The 18,322-nt window shown below is 49.4% G+C and overlaps 1 protein-coding gene across 4 annotated transcripts in view; it reads right to left on the bottom strand.

The window, feature by feature from the left end:
* GSE1 (Gse1 coiled-coil protein) overlaps positions 1 to 18,322 on the bottom strand; it is a 198,895-nt gene that overhangs the window by 34,355 nt on the left and 146,218 nt on the right. For all 4 annotated transcript variants that reach the window (XM_063312910.1, XM_063312908.1, XM_063312911.1 and 1 more), the window contains exon 2: positions 5,147 to 5,365. In XM_063312910.1, the coding sequence (XP_063168980.1) occupies positions 5,147 to 5,363 (217 nt within the window). In that variant the 5' untranslated portion in view covers positions 5,364 to 5,365. The remainder of the gene's footprint in view (positions 1 to 5,146; positions 5,366 to 18,322) is intronic.

Genomic DNA, 18,322 nt, shown 5'->3' on the forward strand with positions numbered 1-18,322 from the left:
AACAATTTGTGCATCTCACTTAAGGGTGGCATTGTTTTGCCTGTTTTATTTTCACAACCCCAACCGTTCGCTTTTTTTCCTTTTTTCTTAGAAAGGCTTTTGAAGGTCCCAGGACAACCCTAACCCTTTCCACATTTGAGGGGGTCCATCTGCACGCCTGCAGACCCCTGCCTCCCACCCCTATGCAGATAGGATTTAAGCAGCCTCCGCAATCTTTCCTCCCCCTCCTGCTTTCTTTTTTTCAAATCTCCTCAACCAAAGAAGAGTTCTTGGAAATTACAAACATATTTGTCTAATCCGAGTTGAAAATACGGTCTGGGCTTTTTTTTAATGACTGTTCTTTTTCTTTTTACCCAGGATTTTCAATTAAATCAATATTTTAGAAGACAATCTCTCTATGCTGCAGATACAGAAATGCACTTCCCTAAGGTCTGTTTTTCCCTTCAACGCAAGGGGAAAAGTTAAATAGCGAGACCCCCCAAATAAGAACAAAAGAGGATCGACCGATCCCGAGCCCTCTCTTCAATATGTCAGGTTATTATCCCTGGATTAGTACCTGAGAATGCAGCTTCTGGATCTTCCTTGCCACCAAGACTTTTAACCTGGCTTGATACTTGCATGCAAAATAGCCCTGTCACTAACTAACGCGCCTTTCCACGTTTCTCTGCAAATTTCACTCTGAACTACCTCTTCTTCGCTGCTTCCCAGCATTCCTAATCTTGCATTAAAAATCCCGAGATTGATCCATTGCCAGAACCCAGACAGGCAGAGAACTCTCAAGACAGAAAAAGGGATGCTTTCTTCCTTTTTTTTTTTTTTTGCAATCAAATTATACAGCCATTACATCTAAACCAACAAAGAAGAAAAGCCTTCCCCCACTTTTCATTTCCAACCCAGTCTAGCTAGGGTAGATATTTGTATATAGCTTGCAAAGGGGAAATTGCGGCATCTGTGGGTAGCTGCTGGGGCTGGAGAAGGGAGGCACATCTCAGGAAATCAATGTCAGAATCCTCTAATGTGGCTTTTGATGGGCTAAGCAGTAAGCAGCAGGAGAGGGAATGGAGAAAGGGGATCGGGAAGCCAAACCTCACTGTGGAGAAAATTGGGAAGGGAATGGAAAGATAGAGAAGAAGAGGTGAAGCATCTTCTAATCTATAGCGTTTCACAAATTGATTTCCCCTTTAGGGAGAAGAGAAAAGGAGGGAGGCCGTACTTCGATGATTAACACTCTTTGAAGAAAGAACCGGTAATTTCCACCACAATAATACATTTTCTGCCTCTATCAAACCTCCCTTTCCTTTGCTCAGAGCATTTAAGTGTCTGATTAGCCTGGCCTGCTTTAGCCTCCCCTTGGCGGAGCACTTCAAAACATGCTGCTTCTTTGCAACTCCCATTCTGGAGATGCAAAACCACAACGAAGGGGTCTTCCGAAACATGGACAGAGTGCCTTTGCATCCCCTGTCCAAACCAGAATCGCTCTGACCCCCAAGCTGAGGGCACGGGGAAGACTCTATAGAGCAGAGGGGGGCACCTTCTGAGAAATTGCTTCCTGGGGGGGGCGGGGAGTAATGGCCTTTTTGTCCACCGCCCTGCAAGGCTGAGAGTAACCCGGAGCCCTCCTGGCTGCCTTCAGTCCTCAAAAGCCTCCAGGTTATTCCCTGGTCTGTGAAGGTAGCATTTTGCCCATCTGGGGAGCACAAATCTGCTCACCTGCAAGGAACCACCAAAGGCTGCATTGCATCCGCTCTTCACTGACTCCCTCCTCCAATTTAGATAATTGCCACACACAATGAAACCTGTTTAAAGAAAGCCTTCTGAAAGGAACAGTCGTGGTGGAATAACAAAGCAGCCGCTGCGGCCCCTCAGGTGCCAAAACAGTCTCCGAGATGCCGCGGAGAAGGTGGAGGGGTTCCAGGGAATCCCTGACAGGGGTCGGGCACCACCCGCTTCAAGGTGGCCTTGTTTGCACAATCCGGAACGTCACATCGGATGAAGACAGGCAGCTTGAGCTGGCAACTGCAAGCCGTGCTTTTTTACGGGGATGAAGTATTTCTCCCATCCCTCCCCTGCTGGGAAAGCCATCTGTTGACTCCTGGGTTTTAAGGAGATGCAGTCTCCAGCGGCAACCGGCCCAGACAGGACCTCTCGCTCTCCAAAGCAACACAGCGGTCACAGGTGAATTTCTTGGGTCTCCAGCCCCACCCCCCCAACTTTCAGAAAGAGCAGAATAGCACTGATCCTCCCCACCCTCCCATATGTGCCTGGTCGTAGCAGTTTTTCCTGTCTGTTAACCTTGGGGAACCTGGCGTGAAGCTGCCCCAGCTCTGAAGGACGTGCCTTGGTTCTTCTGCTCCGCTCATATCTAGCATCAAGAGTGGGAAACAAAGCCCGTCCTTTTACCTCCAGAGAGCCTGACAGAGTTCTTAACGGGAACATGGACATTTGCCATCAGACCCCAAGCTGGGCTCCCTTTTCCGCAAAGGAACAGCTGCTCAGCGATAAGGTCATCGGCTCTCCATGCCAAAGATCCGTCACTCAAGGCTGCTGCCTCCAGTGAGAATGGATCTCGGGTAGCAAGTTGCCTTTCAACGTGGGGCCTCGGGGAGCATCTGCCCTGGGGAAGAGCCCGCCTGGGCAATGCAGCTTTCTACGTATTCTCCTCTAACATGGCCGATGCTTGGCATCTCCTTGGGAGGAAGAGGGCACTCTTGCTTTCAAGTGTCCTGGCAAGTGATGATTGAAATGGAACTCTCCTCCTCCTCCTCCTCGTTTTCCCCCTCCCAAGCCTTTCTCTGCTGCTCCACTGGTTTCAATCCCCATCTCCTCCTGCTGACTCCAAGATGCCTGCCTTCAGCCGGGCCCCAGTTAAACAGCCCATTAAAGAGAAAAATATTCAGATGTACATTTCACCATCCCGGCACCCAGCAGCAGCCGGCTTTGTTATTTAGCAGAGGAGCTTTCGATGGTGAAAGAACAGATTTAGGAGCCTTAGGAAAAATAAAATTTCAGTGAAGCATGGCAGCGGCAACGAGACCTATATTTGCAGGGGAAAGGACACATTCTTTCCTCCGCTCGCTCCAGACTTTCTCTCGGGGTACGACAAATGATATGGCATTTGGATTACTCTGTCTGAATTGAATTTTTAAACTGCCCCCTCGAGACACAATGCCGAGGAAAGACATTAGCCCATCAAGCGGCGGGGGAGAGAACCGAATTCAATGGCTAAAAATAAAGCAAGCGCTTGAACAGGGAGGAAGCAGCGGCTGCGAGGAGCTGGATGCGGACAGGAGAGGCGGCTGCTTCACAAACGATGGGGCCAGGCTGGCTCTGCTTCACCAAATGGTCCTGCTGCTGGCGATTCCTAGTCCTGGACTAGCAACTTCCTCCTTCCAGAATTAGATGCTGGAGCACTGGTTGTCCTTCTGGAAGGTCACAGCATGCGTCCGTTTCTACCCCTCTCGGTCTTCAGGGGTGGAAACGGCCGGCTGACAAGGTCTCCGTGGGATCCTCAGCACCTGGCCACTCCCTCTGGGAATCCAGATCTCTTTGGGAAGCTGGGGAAATCCACTGCGCCTCTTCTAAAGGGCAAGCGTTCGCCCAAGGAGATGAAAGAACACATTACCATGATGTCTCCACACGGAAAGCCACAGAGCAGAGGACAGGTGCATGAAGAACTTCTTCCCAGCGTGATTAATTAGAACATCAGTTCTCCAATGTTTGGGTCTCAGGACCCTTTTGCATCCTTAAGAATGACTGAGGACCCCAAAGAGCTTTGGTTTATTTGGGATACCTCTATCGAAATTGACTATATAAGTAATTAAAACTGAGACATTTTAATTTTTTTTTTGTTTGAGTCCATGGACCCCCTGAAAGGGTCTTGGGGACCCCAAGAGTCCTCAGACCACACTGAGAACCACTGGCTTAGAAGCACTGAGGGTGCTGAAAAACACCCGTGGGTAAAAGGAGGGGCAGAGAAGAGAGGTTTGAAACAAGCGATCCAATCCTTCCCTAGATCACTACATGAAGACACAGTTTACCTCTCCTGCGTCTCTCCTCATTCCTTCTCCCTCTTTGTCAAGCCGTTTCATCCCCCAGATCCTTCCAACCAACCCTCTGGTCCTCCCCCTTTGCTTGACACATGCCGACCCTACTGCGCTTTGACCGCTTGTCTGCTTACAAACCCTTTGAGTCATGTCACCTCTACGCTGACCTTAACGCTTGGCACTCGGAGGCCCTACAAATGATTAACCAGCAATAACGGCCAGAAGGACACTGATTTATTTATTCATCTAGCTATTTTGCACCTGGCAGGGGATGAGAATAAAGGGGTGGGAGTTTCTAGAAACCAGGTGGGAAAGCCCCTCTACAAAACCACCTCCCTACTCTTCCTCTGCTTGTGACCAATCCTTTAGATGTTTGTCAGATGTAAGGAGGGGGTTGTGAAAATCCTGCCAGCTTTGTGAAGGACTGAGAATGTAGTAGCACCAAAGAAAGGCAGTGCTCAAGGGAGGTCCAAAAAGTTAAGAGGGCAGTTGTGATGGCATGCTTGAAGCCCTACTCAGGGTGTTGCACCTGCAACATACATTAGAGAAGGATGGGGCTTCAACTGTGTGGTCGTGACTGCTGTCTTGACCTTTTGGACTGCCCCCTGCAGACGCCCTGGCTACGCTGCCTAGATGGCTGCAGAACCATCTCTCCTTTGGAGGGATGACAATCTCCTCCAAAGGAGCAGAGAAAACCTGAACCTTCCCATGGACCTGCATGGCTCATGGCCTAGAGAGGACCATTTCCCTGGAGTTGACGTGTGGCTCCGTTTTTAACCCTAACTTCTCTTCTGAAGGGTAGCCATAGTGCTTGGCCTCTCTAGGGCAGGCCTTTCATATTTCAAGGGCACCTTTTGCTGTTCACCTTTCAATGTGAGAGAAAGTATATCATTTGTGAACACTGAGGACTTACAGGAAGAACGAAGAACAAGAAAGCTGCTGAAAAGTTGGGGATTGTGTGGGCCAGATCCTTTGAGATACTGAGCCACTGAATTTGGGGTGGGTGGGGGGTGGGGTCCCTCCTGCCACTACCAAAGATGCCCTGCCTGGCTGGCACCCCTCTACCTCCGAGTCAAAGGACCACCATCCTCCCTCGCTCTTACCTCTGGGTTCCTCAGCCTGTTTGGCAAGTTTGCGCAAGGCGGCGGCAAAGCTGGAGGAGGGCACGGCCTGGACTGATAAAGTGCTGTTGGCTGCCGGGCTGCCACTGGGCACAAGGGAGCCATTGAGAGGAGAAGGGGTCAGGGGGCTGACGGTGGCGGTGGTCCGGGTCGCGGTTGAAAGCATTCCTAGAGAAGGTGACTTTGGCTCATGGCTCATGCCTGAAACAACGAGAAAAAGAATCCACATCACTGGGAGAAAAGGCATCAGTCACATCACCCCAGAGGGTCCAACTGGTGTAGACCAGTGTAGAGGGTCCAACCATGCGAAGGGGAAGGAGCAAGGGGAGGGGGAAAGATGGCCCTCCTGGCTACCCAAATAATTTTGCATTGACTTTCCAGAAAACCTCTATGCATTTTCTAAGGGAGAACCTGGAGGACCACAGCTTAGAAAAGGAAAGGTCCTTCACCCTGTGTGGAAGACAGAGGGCCAATCTCTCTGAGTGGGGACTGTATAAGAGAGTCCTGCTGCGGTCATACCCACTTCACATCCCAGGCGCTTTCTGGCTCCCACCCTGTCAAAAAAGACAGACGGTTCCAATAAGCTGCCTTGCTAGAAGGGATCAGAAGAACATAATCTGACCTTTCCCCCTGGGACCGAGACTCTTGCTTTTCCATCTGCAGAACTGAGGTCATAATACCCCTCCTTAACCCAGCCTTCCCAGCATGGTGGCCTTCAGGAGGGAGCCGGAGTTGAGCTCCTACGACATTGCACCGCCCCTCCCCTTTCCACACATAACACGCAAACACGCCTGCCAGGAAGAGAGACGCCTTCAAGCCAGCAGAAATGTGTCCGATCTAATGCTGCCCCAAGGATTTTCTTGGCCACACAAATCTGGGTCAGAGAAGATCCATGAGTCTACGGAAACCCTTTCAAAACCTGCTTCGTCTACCAAAAGGATGCCTCCAGTCCAGTCCAGCAGGTGACGCAGAAGGAAAAGTCCAATTTCAGGTGTGCATGGAGGACAGCATCGCTCTTAAGGCACGGAGGTCCTACCACTCCCTCCCAACACCTCATTGGTGCCCTGTGGCCTCCCTCCCACACCTTCTGGGATCATCTGCATAGCAAGACTGAGGCCGCTGCTCTGCAGTATCCACAAAGGATTTCAGGCAGGTGGAAACCCACAAAGTCTCACTGGGAGACTGGAATCTTTCGGGTGGTGAGCTTGTTGCAGACCCAGCAAGAAGAGGGTCCCCCACCTTTCCAGTCAAATTAAGAAAAAAGCCCAAGATGAAACAGCAGCCTGACCAGAAACTTTAAAAAGGGGGAAAGAAAACTGTTTGCAGGATTTCAGCCTGAGGCAAGAGAGTCTGTCTCTCTCTCTCTCTCTCTTTCTCTCTGTCTCACTCTCTTTTCTTGGACATTTTTTTCTTTTGGCTGCCAGCAATCTTCCTTCAGAGGCTGAGCCCTTTTCAGAAAATGTCCCCAAAGAACGGGGCGGGTGTGAGTGCCCAGAGAACAATGCATCAGTGCCTTCTGTGAAGAACTCTGTTAAGGGAATCAAAACGCTGACACCGGCTAAGCCTGATGGCTCTTCCATCTGCTTGGAAGGTAAGGAAAGAAACTAGGCTGAACCCAAGCTAGCAAGACTTTGATTTCTGCAGAACGTCTGGCATTTAAAGGATGTGCCAGCCAGCCCAGGTAGTTTCTCCTTGGGCTGAGAGAGGTTCCCACATGCAAGGCCAAGTAGGGAGCTCAGATTCAGATTCAGCTGGCTGGGGAATTCTGGGAGTTGAACTGCTTAAAGTTGCCAAGGTTGAGAAACCCTGACCTAGATACCTCCCATCTGTTAGCTAAACATCTGGGCTAAGGAAATTTGGAGAAAGAAATGGTGGCACGGTGCTTGGCAGGATTACAACCACGGTGTATGTTGCTGGAGCCAGAGAAAAGAAGGATCTTCGCGCTACACGAGTGCGCTTTAGCAACTGCAGCATCTCATGGTTCGTTGGAAGGAAGTTTCTCACTCTCGTCGCCAGGCAGAACAGCTTGGAGAGAGAGAGATGTGATGGTGACATTCCAGAAGCCAGCAAAGAATAGCCAATGGAACTTGTGCAGGTGACTTGAGAAAAAGGTGCCTTCCTTAAGTACCAAAGTACTTTTCTGGAAACAATATCACTAATAAAATGTCTTCATTTAAGCATTTAGGCCCAGAAATCATGGGTTTAAGTTGCAGCGACCTAGATTTCATCTAAATATAAGGAAAACTTTCCTGATGGTAACATCTGTCCAGCCATGGAATGCTCCACCTACAGAGGTTGTGGGTTCTCCATCTCTGAAAGTTTATAAGATGTGGCTTGTGGCAGCTACCTTTAATTGATTTTCTTTGCAGAGAGCAGGATCAAATGATCCTTGTGGTTCCCTCCAACTTCACAATTCCATGGTTCTATGTGTCCTCCAAATGTGTTGTGACTATCCTCCGGTCTCATCCAGCCACCTTGACAGTGAATTACTCTCCAACCAGACAATAAATATCCTGTCATTTTCAGCTCTATCAGCTGCTGAAGGGTCAAGCCATACCAGATAATCTGCAGGATCCAGATTATCTGTTACGTTGATCCTTCCCAGGTTCTCTGCTGGGCTTTGTGACCCTTGCCATCCATCCTTAGGATGGAGACACTGGCCTGCACCCCTTTTCTCACCAAAGGATTCTCTCTCTTGGAGCCTAGGGGCAGGATGTGTATCGGAAACTTTATTCTAACTCTTCTGGAAACTGCCCCCTTGAACATACAACATGCTTCTCCCTCATTTCAGACTGTTGAAAGTAGAGTGAGGAGATCAAGGAACTTTCCCAGCCCTCCCCAAAGATGCCCACATCATCCCAAATTAGAGGCCATAATCTGGAAGCGCCCCAAAGTTGGCATTTAAGAAGAGATCTTTAGACAGATGCCCACCCAATCCTTCTGCAGCTCTTTCCGCCAGTTTTGAATTGCTTTGGAGGACAAAGCCAGTTTAATGAAGATTCCACCCAGTCCAGTGGTCACCATATACAAAGCAGAGGTCCTCTGGATGTGTTGGACACTGGAAACTATGTACACGGGGAATAACTGCAGGTGCAAGCCAACACTCATAGAGGACAGCAGTTTGGGGGTGGGGGATGCTGTGACCTAGCTCCCCAGCTGGCTGTCCTTGAAACTTCTGCCACAGGGTAGTCCTCCTGAGTGACACAATTTTCAATGTCCTTCCCCAGAATTTGAAGGGCATGTTCCACCCCCTCCACCTCCCCCAAGCGTTGACCTTACATAGCACCAGAAGCAGCTCCAGACTTGGGATACCAAGAGGTGGACACTAGAAACTCCCTAGCGGGCGCACCGGTCAATCTTCTCTGACCCCCTTCTACCATCCAGAAGCCTCTCAGGTATGCTGTTCCTTCTACTCTGGAATGCCAGAGTTGCAGTCTCCTGTCTTTGAAAGAGGAACTGCTGATGCTGGATCACTTAAAATAGAATTTCCAGTGAACGGCTTCATTAGCAAAGCTAAAATTAGCATTACTCCTCAGCTTGTGTTGCAGGATGAGGGGTGGGGGGTGACTCCGCCCCCCCCCCTCAGCAAGGGACAAAACAAGTACAGCAGGAAGATGTAAGGGACAGGCTGTGCTCTGCCTGCACTCTTGCTGCCCTAGACATTTGAAACTTCATCCCCTAAAGTAGTGTTTCTCAACACTGGCAACTTGGATGGGAAGACTTCAACTCCCAGAATTCCCCAGCCAGCCATGGGTGGACTTCAACTCCCATGCTGGCTGGGGAATTCTGGGAGTTGAAGTGCACCCATCTTCAAGTTGCCAAGGTTGAGAAACACTGCCCTAAAGGAAAAGGGGCAGAGCAGTTACCTCCCAAATGCGTTGGTCCCCAGCTTCTACCAGCCCCTCATCTCAGGGAGATCTACCCCTTAGAACAGAAAGGCATCAGACGGGGAAGACTCGTTTAGAGCACGGCATGGATTTGGACTGCAACGCCACCTTTTCTCCCAAATTCATCTGATAAAACAGCAGAGGGTCAACGCCTGACCGGCCCTCTTTTTCACGTCTTTGCAGACGGCAGCAATTTAGCAGCCCCTCGACAGGCAACCATTTTCAGATGCATCTTTGGAGGTGATGGGTTCACCCAGCAGCAGTGAATCCCCTTGAGAAAATGGTGGAGCCGTCTGCAGAAGGACACAATATGAAATCCCGAATGCCACCTGTCCTCCTCCAGCCTTAACGATTCGGCGTGCATGTTAACTTTGCCTTCAAACCCTGGATAGCATCACTGAAGCCGCCCTACCTCTCCTTCTCATTTCCAGGGGAGCAGACCAAATCTGTGTTCCTTAAAAAAAGAAAACACATCCTCTAAACCAGTTTCAACTACTCTGTAAAATAAGGGGAAATGGCTTCAACGCTGAGAGACCAGGACTGGGAGAGATTCAAATCGGAGGCCAACCTGTCAGATCAGCATTTGGACTTCTATATGTGAAAGCTGTAGGTGCACCTGCTGTGAAACAGGTGCTAGGAAGCACTTCCAGTATACAGCTTCCCTGCCAAATTCCACGCAGGTGGACTAAGGACCTTTTCTGCAACAATGGCCAGCTGAAACATCAGGTCGCACATCTGATCCACAGGTGCTTTGACTGCACCCCCGGGTGCTGTTGGGAAGCTGGCCTGCGCCGTTCTTAGAACGCCAAGGACCCCCAAGGGCAGGTCTGTGACTTCCCATCTTCGCCTCTCTCCAGACAATGTTTTCCTATCACAGCTTCTCCAGAGTTTCTCCAAGCTGCTGACCTTCCCCACTGAGCATAAATTGGCCAGCATCTCTGGAAAGCAAGAGGCCTCTACTCCGTTACCTCCAGTCCTCACATCCCTCCCCTTGCAAGCTCCCAACGCCCCATAGATGGCTCAAGAAGCATTACTTATCAGTGCTCAGCCGGCCTCCTGTGGCTTCCATAATTACCTCTGGCTTTCATCTCCAGCTCTTCACAGACACCCAGCTCCGAGTTTGTGACTTTGGTGCTTTGTAATTACCAGTTAATAGCTCCGATGAATTCTCTGCTGCCAGCCCCTTCCCCCTTCAAGTGCCAAATCCAGCCCCCTCCTTTCCCCCTGACAGTCCCCTTTGGGATAATTATACCTTGGGAAGCAGAGCTCAGCAGGATACCCCCCCCCCCAATTCAGCTGCAGGCCCGAATCCCCTAATCACCCCTTCTCGGTAATTTTTTATTACTAGGGAAAAAAAATGCTTGTGAACAAGGACAGCTTGCCCTAAGCCATGGGCACTGGGCGGTCTCTTGTCCCCACAAAGACACATCTCCACCATTCCTTGGGAACATGTCTAGCCTCGGGGAGACCCATCGCTGTTTCCCCTTTGCCTGTATACGTACACAGAGCCACAGGGAACAGCGCATGATGTTCCTCTGCTTTGCCTAGGCCCACAAGATGCTCTCTGCAGCAAGAGAAACTTGCAAAGTAACGCAAGGCCCTATCACCACTCAGCTGGACTACTGCAATCCCTCTGAATGGGGCTGCCTCTAAATACCACTCAGAAACTGCAGCTGCTAAAAAATTACAGTGGCCTGCATGTTCACTCACACTAGACATCATGAACACACTACTACCTGTTTCCAAGTGGGTTTGCAACAGGTTTTCAAGTACAGTTGAAAGTGCTGGTACTGACCTCTAAACCCTTACACAGCTTGGTACTCAGATACCTTCTGACCAGAACTGATCCTCCCAATACCAGCATCCTGGAAAAGATGGTGTGTGATCCCTCACTTCTGTGAACTTAGTGGGGCTGAGGCTAAGAGATGTTTCTTCATCATGGTCCACATGCTACGGAGCAGCCTTCCCGGGAAGACAGATTTGCCTGATGGCCTTTGGAAGCAGGTCAAAACAGATGTCTTCTGGAGGGCATCTGAAATTTAATTAGGCGGTGACCCCATCGCATTATATTTTTGTAGGCTGCTTCCATTTTACACTGAATGTTGATTGTTTCGATTATTTGTTCATTGTACGTGGAGGTTTCATTGTCCCACTGCCCATTCTTACACTCTATTTTTGTCTTATGATTAGTGACAGCACAGGCAAGTAATAAATAGATTTCTCCTCAAGGTTTTTCCAGTTCTGGATGCCAAGTCTCTGTATCACCCATGTGCTCAGCTCAAGGAGAGCCATCATCAAGATATGGGGGAGAAAGAATGGTGGAGCAAGACGATGGGCACCACTGGAAAACTAAAAGCCATTGCAATGTGATTTACTTAGCAATAGTTAATTTAAGTGCCTAAGGTGTAGTCAGAGTGTAGTAAATTTGGAGTAACAAACCCCACCCCTTCCCTTTCCCTGGATGGTCCCATGATAACGGAGCAACTGTACAAAGCACTTCAAAATACATGCTGCGCCCAGGCTGGAAAGAGTGGACATCACTGCCAGTGTAGAGCGTACCATGGAAGATGCTCATGAAATACCCCATGACAACAAAACCCTCTTATTCCATTCTTCTTCGCTTTCTCTGTTCCAGAGAAGCGATCTTGATGTTTGACCTGTTGGCAAAAGTTTAGGTAGTCCATTCGTAAGAGCCTTGTTGGAGCAGGCCACGGCCCACCGTATTCCTCCATTTCATTCCTCACCGAGGCCAATGTGGGAGTCTTGCAAGAAGGAGATGGGCAATAATGTCCTCTCTCCTCACAGCTCCCCTTCAGTTGGCGCCCGGGTCATGCCTCCGGCCCCAGAGATAACACGGGGAGTTCAAGACAGACTTATTCTCCACAAAATTATCCATTCCCCCTTTAAACCCATCCAAGTTAGTGGCTGTCACCATAGACCGTGATAATGAGCTCCACAGGTTAATTGTGTGCTGTGGAAAGACGCACTTTCTTCTCTCATTCTAATCAGTTTCACTGAACGACCCCTATCCCTAGTGTTTTGAGGGAGGGAAAAAACCTATTTTCTCCATTCTGAACTGGATTGTACAGACTAGGGGGAATCTTTAAAACTCAACCCTTTTCTTCTCTTGGTAATCTCAGCTTTTTCACAGGTTCAGCCTAGGAACTGAATTCTCATTTATGCAGCCTCTGCTCTCCATCCTAAGTCACACAAGGTCTCTAGAAAACATACAGCCCATGCCTTGGGTGAGAAAAACTTCAGCTGAAGGAGGTTGGCTTTCTCCGCCCATGAACAGATCAAGCCATATTATGCTACATCCCCGCAAGGCCTACCAAGCCAGTTTGGTGGCTTTACTTCCCACTCATTCACAGTTTGTCCTAAGGACAGGAGCTTCTAAATCTGCTTCTAGCTGACAGGGTTTCCTCATTTGCTCATTGAAATTCCTGACTTTTCTTGCGTACTTCTGCCACTGTAGTACAGAACAACATCCATAAGGCTTTTCCACCCAGACAAACTGAGAAATGCTGCTGGTGCTTAGTTGAAAGCAACATAGAATCATCCCTCTCTTGCCACAGATTATCACAAGCGCCCAAGACAGCTTCTCCATCAGTTAAGATTTATCTGCCTGAGAAGTCCTCCAGGTGCAAAAATTGTTCTGGAACTTCCAATGCCATGCAGGAGAAGGCCTGTTTTGGGAAGCCATGGAAGAGGAAGAGAACAAAGGCAGCTGGAAATCCTCCAAAAGACCATTTAAGCACATGGAAACTCGGCTCGGCTGGGTTTGACGCCATAAGGACCATGCTGAAGCAACTCAAAATCTGGGAATTGGCTTCTAGTACAAGGTCTTGCAGCCTCCAGAGTTCCACTACGTTCTCTGGCCTCGTCCAACGTTGGGGCCAGCATGACATAAGACTTAAGTTGTGGAACTGGGATCAGAGAAACCCAGATTCATGTCCACCCTCAGCCATGGAAGTTCACTGGATGACTTTGGGCCAGCCTCTCTCTCTCTCTCACACACACACACACGTAGTCTACACAGTTGGGTGGGGGGGGGGGTAGGGGAAATATTATATACCACTTGGAGCTTCTAAAGGAAAGGCAGCATTCAAATCCAGCAAACCAAAGAATTTGGTAAATAAACATGGTTATCCTATCTCCCAGAGTCAATAATGAAAGGGCAGTTCTGCTAAACCAACTGCCCAATGTTTTTCACTCTCTCTCTGCTTGGACCCTTCTAGTCACGCATGGTCCATGTTACCTTATCTTCCCCAACATCTTCTAGGAGGGGATTTTCTTCTTGGAAAATTCATAAGGAAACCCTGAATTTTGCAAGCAAAATCATACAACGCTCATAATTTATCCCACGCAGAGAGGCACAAAAAGGCTGTTTGCGCCATACGTGTGTGTGTGTTTTCCACATGTCGCAGGGCTGGGATTTGTTTTATTCCCACTAAACTTAAGAAATTCCTGGGAAGGCCTGCAGAACTTTCCTGGCACAGGTGGGGTGGGGACTGTCAAGCAGCAAGGAGGTGATGTCATTGGACAGCTGTACCAGGCAGCCTCCTCTGCAGAATAAACACTGTTTTGCAGCCCAGCTGAGAAGTCAATCTACAAAATACATCCCCGCGTGGATCTCTCCAGAGGGTGCCACCACCCACCCTGGTAAAGGCCAAAGTTCTGAAGAACGGAGAGAGCACGTTTTAGTCTTAAATCATTTCCCTCCACTAGAGAAGCATCGAGCCAGCTTCATTCTGTTGAGGTAGAGGGAACATTTCCATGTCGTGTCAAGCTTGCTCGTTTCTACCATTTGAACCCAATTCTAGTAAAGAGCGTCCCACCTTAACCATACTTGACTCCCTGGGAATGGAGCTCCTTACTGCCCCAGTAAGTTCAGAGACTGGGGAGCTGGTTGTCCTTTGCAAAGAGAAAGTGTGTGTTTGTGTGTGTGTGCACACCCACACACACATGCAGCCCATTTACAGGAGTGCAGCTTTACTGTCAGAATCCCAGGTGGCAGGCAATTCATAAAATGTAGAAAGATGATGCTGAGAGCAGGGCTGGGAAGCCATATTTCCTCTCTGGCAAATGTCACCCGCTCTTTAACAGGGACAGGAAATCACTCTGTGGATGCTCAGAGTTGCTTCCTTCCACAAGCACGTTCGCATGCTGCAGAGCTTTTCCAGGTTTATGATGGGCTGCATTGATCTGAAGCATTGATTTACCACAAGATGACCACTGGAAGTATTTCTATCAATTTTGGGTTAGACAAGAGCTGTGTAGTGGGAAACACACACACACATACAACTTTTGAGCCTCGTTTCAAGCTGAAATTAAATCTGTGCTGGGCAAGACACCTGAGTCCATGTTTCCATTATTCCTTGTATCATCCAAGGGGAGGTTAGATTTTTTTTTTCTCGGCACAGCATCAAAACGTGAGTTTATTCACACTGAAAAGACAGCCTAAACTCGCGCAACAGACCATGATTTAGTTCTGGAAATATGTAACTGCATATGCATATTCTTCCTGATGAAGTAGTAAACTTCAGAGTTATACAGAGCACTTCATCAACCAGGAGAGACATGAATAACACCTATAGAAGTGAATCAGCCACATGATCTTGCTATAAAATCCTTAAACCACGCGATTGCCAGAAACTCCCAAACCCCAATCCATTTCCACAGTGCAGTTTCTAAAGCTGAGTTATGCAAATCTGCTCTAAAGGTCTAGCCAACCAGCCACTTCATTGTTCCAGGTAAGCGAGTGGCATGTTGTGTGCAAAACGATGAAGAATTTCAAGTATGTAAATATGCTGAAGCCTGTTAAGAGGACATCCAAGAGGTGATATCTTTTATTTTCTACCTTGCCTTTTCTTTTCTGGAGACCTTGCTGAAGAGCCAGTTAAAAGTCCGAGGGGCTTTAAATGGATCGCTCCCCAGCCCAGCCATCTGCAAGATCAACAGCAGACTTTGGGATGTTCTCACAGGTGACAGCTGTCCAAAAGCTGCTTTGATAGAGGGCAGCTTTGCTCAAAGGTAAGGGGATAAGCCTCAGATAATTTCCATAATTTGTACCCCCTGACACTACTGTTCTTTGACCCACTGTTACATTTGTTCTTGTGCTCCGTTCTAATGTCAGTCAACCTCTTGCCAAACAGACCAACCATCACCTGAAGCCAGAGAGCTTCTCACAAGCAACCATGCTCGGCAGCCTACAGAACGTGAAAAGGCAGCCAGCTACATACAAACCTGGCCATTAATCCTTGAAAAAGTGGGACCTGCTCAGATCTGCCCAACTAAACCCCAAGTAACGGCCCCAGCGGAGAGCTGATTTTTCTAAGGTTCCTTCTTCTCAGTCAAGGAGGCACAAGAGAGGCAATTGCCCATCTAAATCCAACAAACACTGGGGCAGTTGCTGGACAGGTGGATCTGAATTTCTCCAGGTCTTGACGGGCACGCAAAGAAATTTTTCTCCTGCCCTCCCCCCCACACGCTGACCCCTTCGTCATGGGGAATTCTACCACCATCTCTGGCCCCAAGTTCTACATCTCCAAGGACTGCATGGCACCCTCCATCACTGGGGACAGAGCTGTCGCAAGCCACTGTCTCCTCTCCCTGGCCCCTGTCTGCAATACCTCAGGAGGAAGAGATTACCGAACAGCTAGCAAGCCTTCCCATAAAGCTGGAAAGTTTTGCCTGGGATGAGAAACCTACAAGCTCCACAGCAACCTGATGGCCAAAATAATCAGAGGAAGTTCAGCAAATCCAACTGCAGCTCCCTCATCAAGGGGTGGGAAGGGTTTTTTTGCTTTGAAGAACCTCTGAATGCCTACAAGGTCTTGATACGTTTCAGCACATTTCGGGAGTCAAGTATCTGCAGGATTGTGTTTGGGCTATTACCCCGCACTTATTCCAGGGTCCAGTGGCCAGGGCAGCTCTCTGTTTCTCACGTCCTGCAGTGTTGACCACCTTCTGGTCAGGCAATACAATGCCAACCACCTGGTGAAACACTGCTACGCTTGATCCAGCTGACCGCTCACTTCTAAAGAGGCTGCTAGCGATGCTTGCTAGGAACCTTAGAAATGAGCTCCCCAGCAGTCCAGGCTTAATTGTTCTGATCTGCTTGCAAAACGGGTGGGGATATTTGTGGAGCACATAAATGGACTTGCAGAACAAGCATAGCTGGCTGCATTAGACAGCATTTCCACAGTCATTGGATCCAGAGGATTCAGCTCAGAAAGGCTGGTCTCCGCCAGTGAACTTAAGTTTATCATATTCAACCATCAAAGTGGACAGCTGGGTAACTGAGAACACGCAAGCCACCGTTCACAGTGCCAGGAGTGCCTGACCCAGCCTCCCCCTCTATGTGGGAAGGCCACAAAGCCAGCCAGCCCAGGTTGGCTTACCTGGAAGCACCTGAACAGATCCTCCAGACCTGTCTTTCTCAACCTTGGCCACTTTAAGAAGTGTCAGCTTCAACTGGCTGGGAATTCTGGGAGTTGAAGTCCACACATCTTGAAGTGGCCTGGGTTGAGAAATGCTGCTCCAAAGGCTCCATTCATTTCGACCCTTCTCCTCCTCCGTGTTTTCGGCCCAGCAGATGTGGCTGCTTCAACAAACTGCCCGCAACCGACTTGCCAGCAGATGCATTTCCAGGAAAACCACAACCCGCCCATAATCTTTTTATTGTGACATGCAGAGCCACACGCACGCGTGCACACACACAAGGTGTCTTTCTGTACAAAGCAGGGCTCTGTTCTGGAACATCTAATTTGATTGTAAACCGCCCAGAGTCACTTGCCGAGATGGGTGGCGAAGAAATGATAAATGAACAAACAAACAAACAAACAAACATCTTCTCAGCTTGTCCACAGCACACACATTTCTGCGGATTGCATCAGGGACGTTTTCAGAGCTCCGCTGCCCTTCCCTCCCTTCCTCTCCCCCTCCGCCAAGGTCCTTCTGTGGCACACGACCTGCTGGCCCCGGGCACAACCCAAGATGCCCCTGGCTGCATCTTTCTCACCAAACCGAAAGCTAAAAGCAAACAAGGTAGCCCAGAAAAAAAAATAAAGGGAGAAGGAAATGGCAGAACCGGCTCACCTTCCTAACCGACTTTGGCACATCCAGTCCAGTGACGTAGACTTGTCTCCCAGCCCAGCTCAGCCCGCCCTGCCCTGCCTTGCCCTGCCCCGGAGTGAAGCCAAACCCAGCCTCTGTTGTCGGCGCCAGACCGGGATCAGAGGCGAAAAGGATTTTCTGGCCATACCCAGAACGCTTTTTCCTTGACTCACGGAGGAAGACGCTAAGCAGCTTCCTTGCTTTAGAGCAGTCTTTTCCAAACTTGGCCACCTGAAGGTGGGTGGGCTTCAACTCCCAGAATTCCACAGCCAGATAGTCCACCCATCTTCACGTGGCCAAGTTCGAAAGACACTGATTTAGAGCATTGTCCTGGGGATGTTTGGGGACCGCTTCGTAAAATGTAGTGGCCAGCCCCCAAAGAGAATAGCGTGGGAAGCTGACATCCAGCAAGGAGAGTGTGTGTGTGTTGTGTGTGTGTGTGAGAGAGTGTGAGTGTGAGTGTGAGTGAGAAACCTTTCCAAACTCACCTTTCCAAAGGCAGGCACCCCTTCGTAACGAAAACTCCTCACCTTTCTTCACTGGTTGTGCCCACCGGTTGTTTCATGAGCAAGCCAGCCAACAGACAAGGGGAGGGACTTCCCGTTTGGGTCCCCTGCCAAAAACCACCTGCTGGTCCTGCAAGCCACACCCTCGGTGCCAGTTCAGTTCTCCCCCTCCCCCACCCACTTCTGTTCTTTCCTGCATCAACAGTCCTGGAAAAAAAAAAACCCACATCATACCAGAGTTGGTGCTGCTTTTCAGCAAACCAGCTGGCTGTCTTTTTTTTTTTTTTTTTTAAAGCACACGTTCTTTCTGGCCAGCTGCCCAGTTTCAAATGGCTGCCTGACAGGCAGATGTCCAACAGATGAAACTTTTGCAGCGTGGAGGTGCTATGTTGGGAAAACAGCTTCCACCTGCCGCAGCCCAAGTTGCCGGGAACGGGTGACAGCCCTTTGCAATTTTGCTGAAGTTACAAACTGCCTCGTATGTATCGCCTCCTGGAGACAGACTGCCTGTCTCCTGAAATGCTACGCTGCAGTTTTGGCTCTGCAGGAAACGGCGCATCAAGGAGCACAGGAGGCTGCCTTCCGCCCGGTCCGGCTGACGGCCCACCGAGCCGGGATCGCCTGCTTTGGAACGCTTCTGCCAACGC

The sequence above is a fragment of the Candoia aspera genome, chromosome 11, assembly GCF_035149785.1.
Source record: "Candoia aspera isolate rCanAsp1 chromosome 11, rCanAsp1.hap2, whole genome shotgun sequence".
Lineage (NCBI taxonomy): Eukaryota > Metazoa > Chordata > Lepidosauria > Squamata > Boidae > Candoia > Candoia aspera.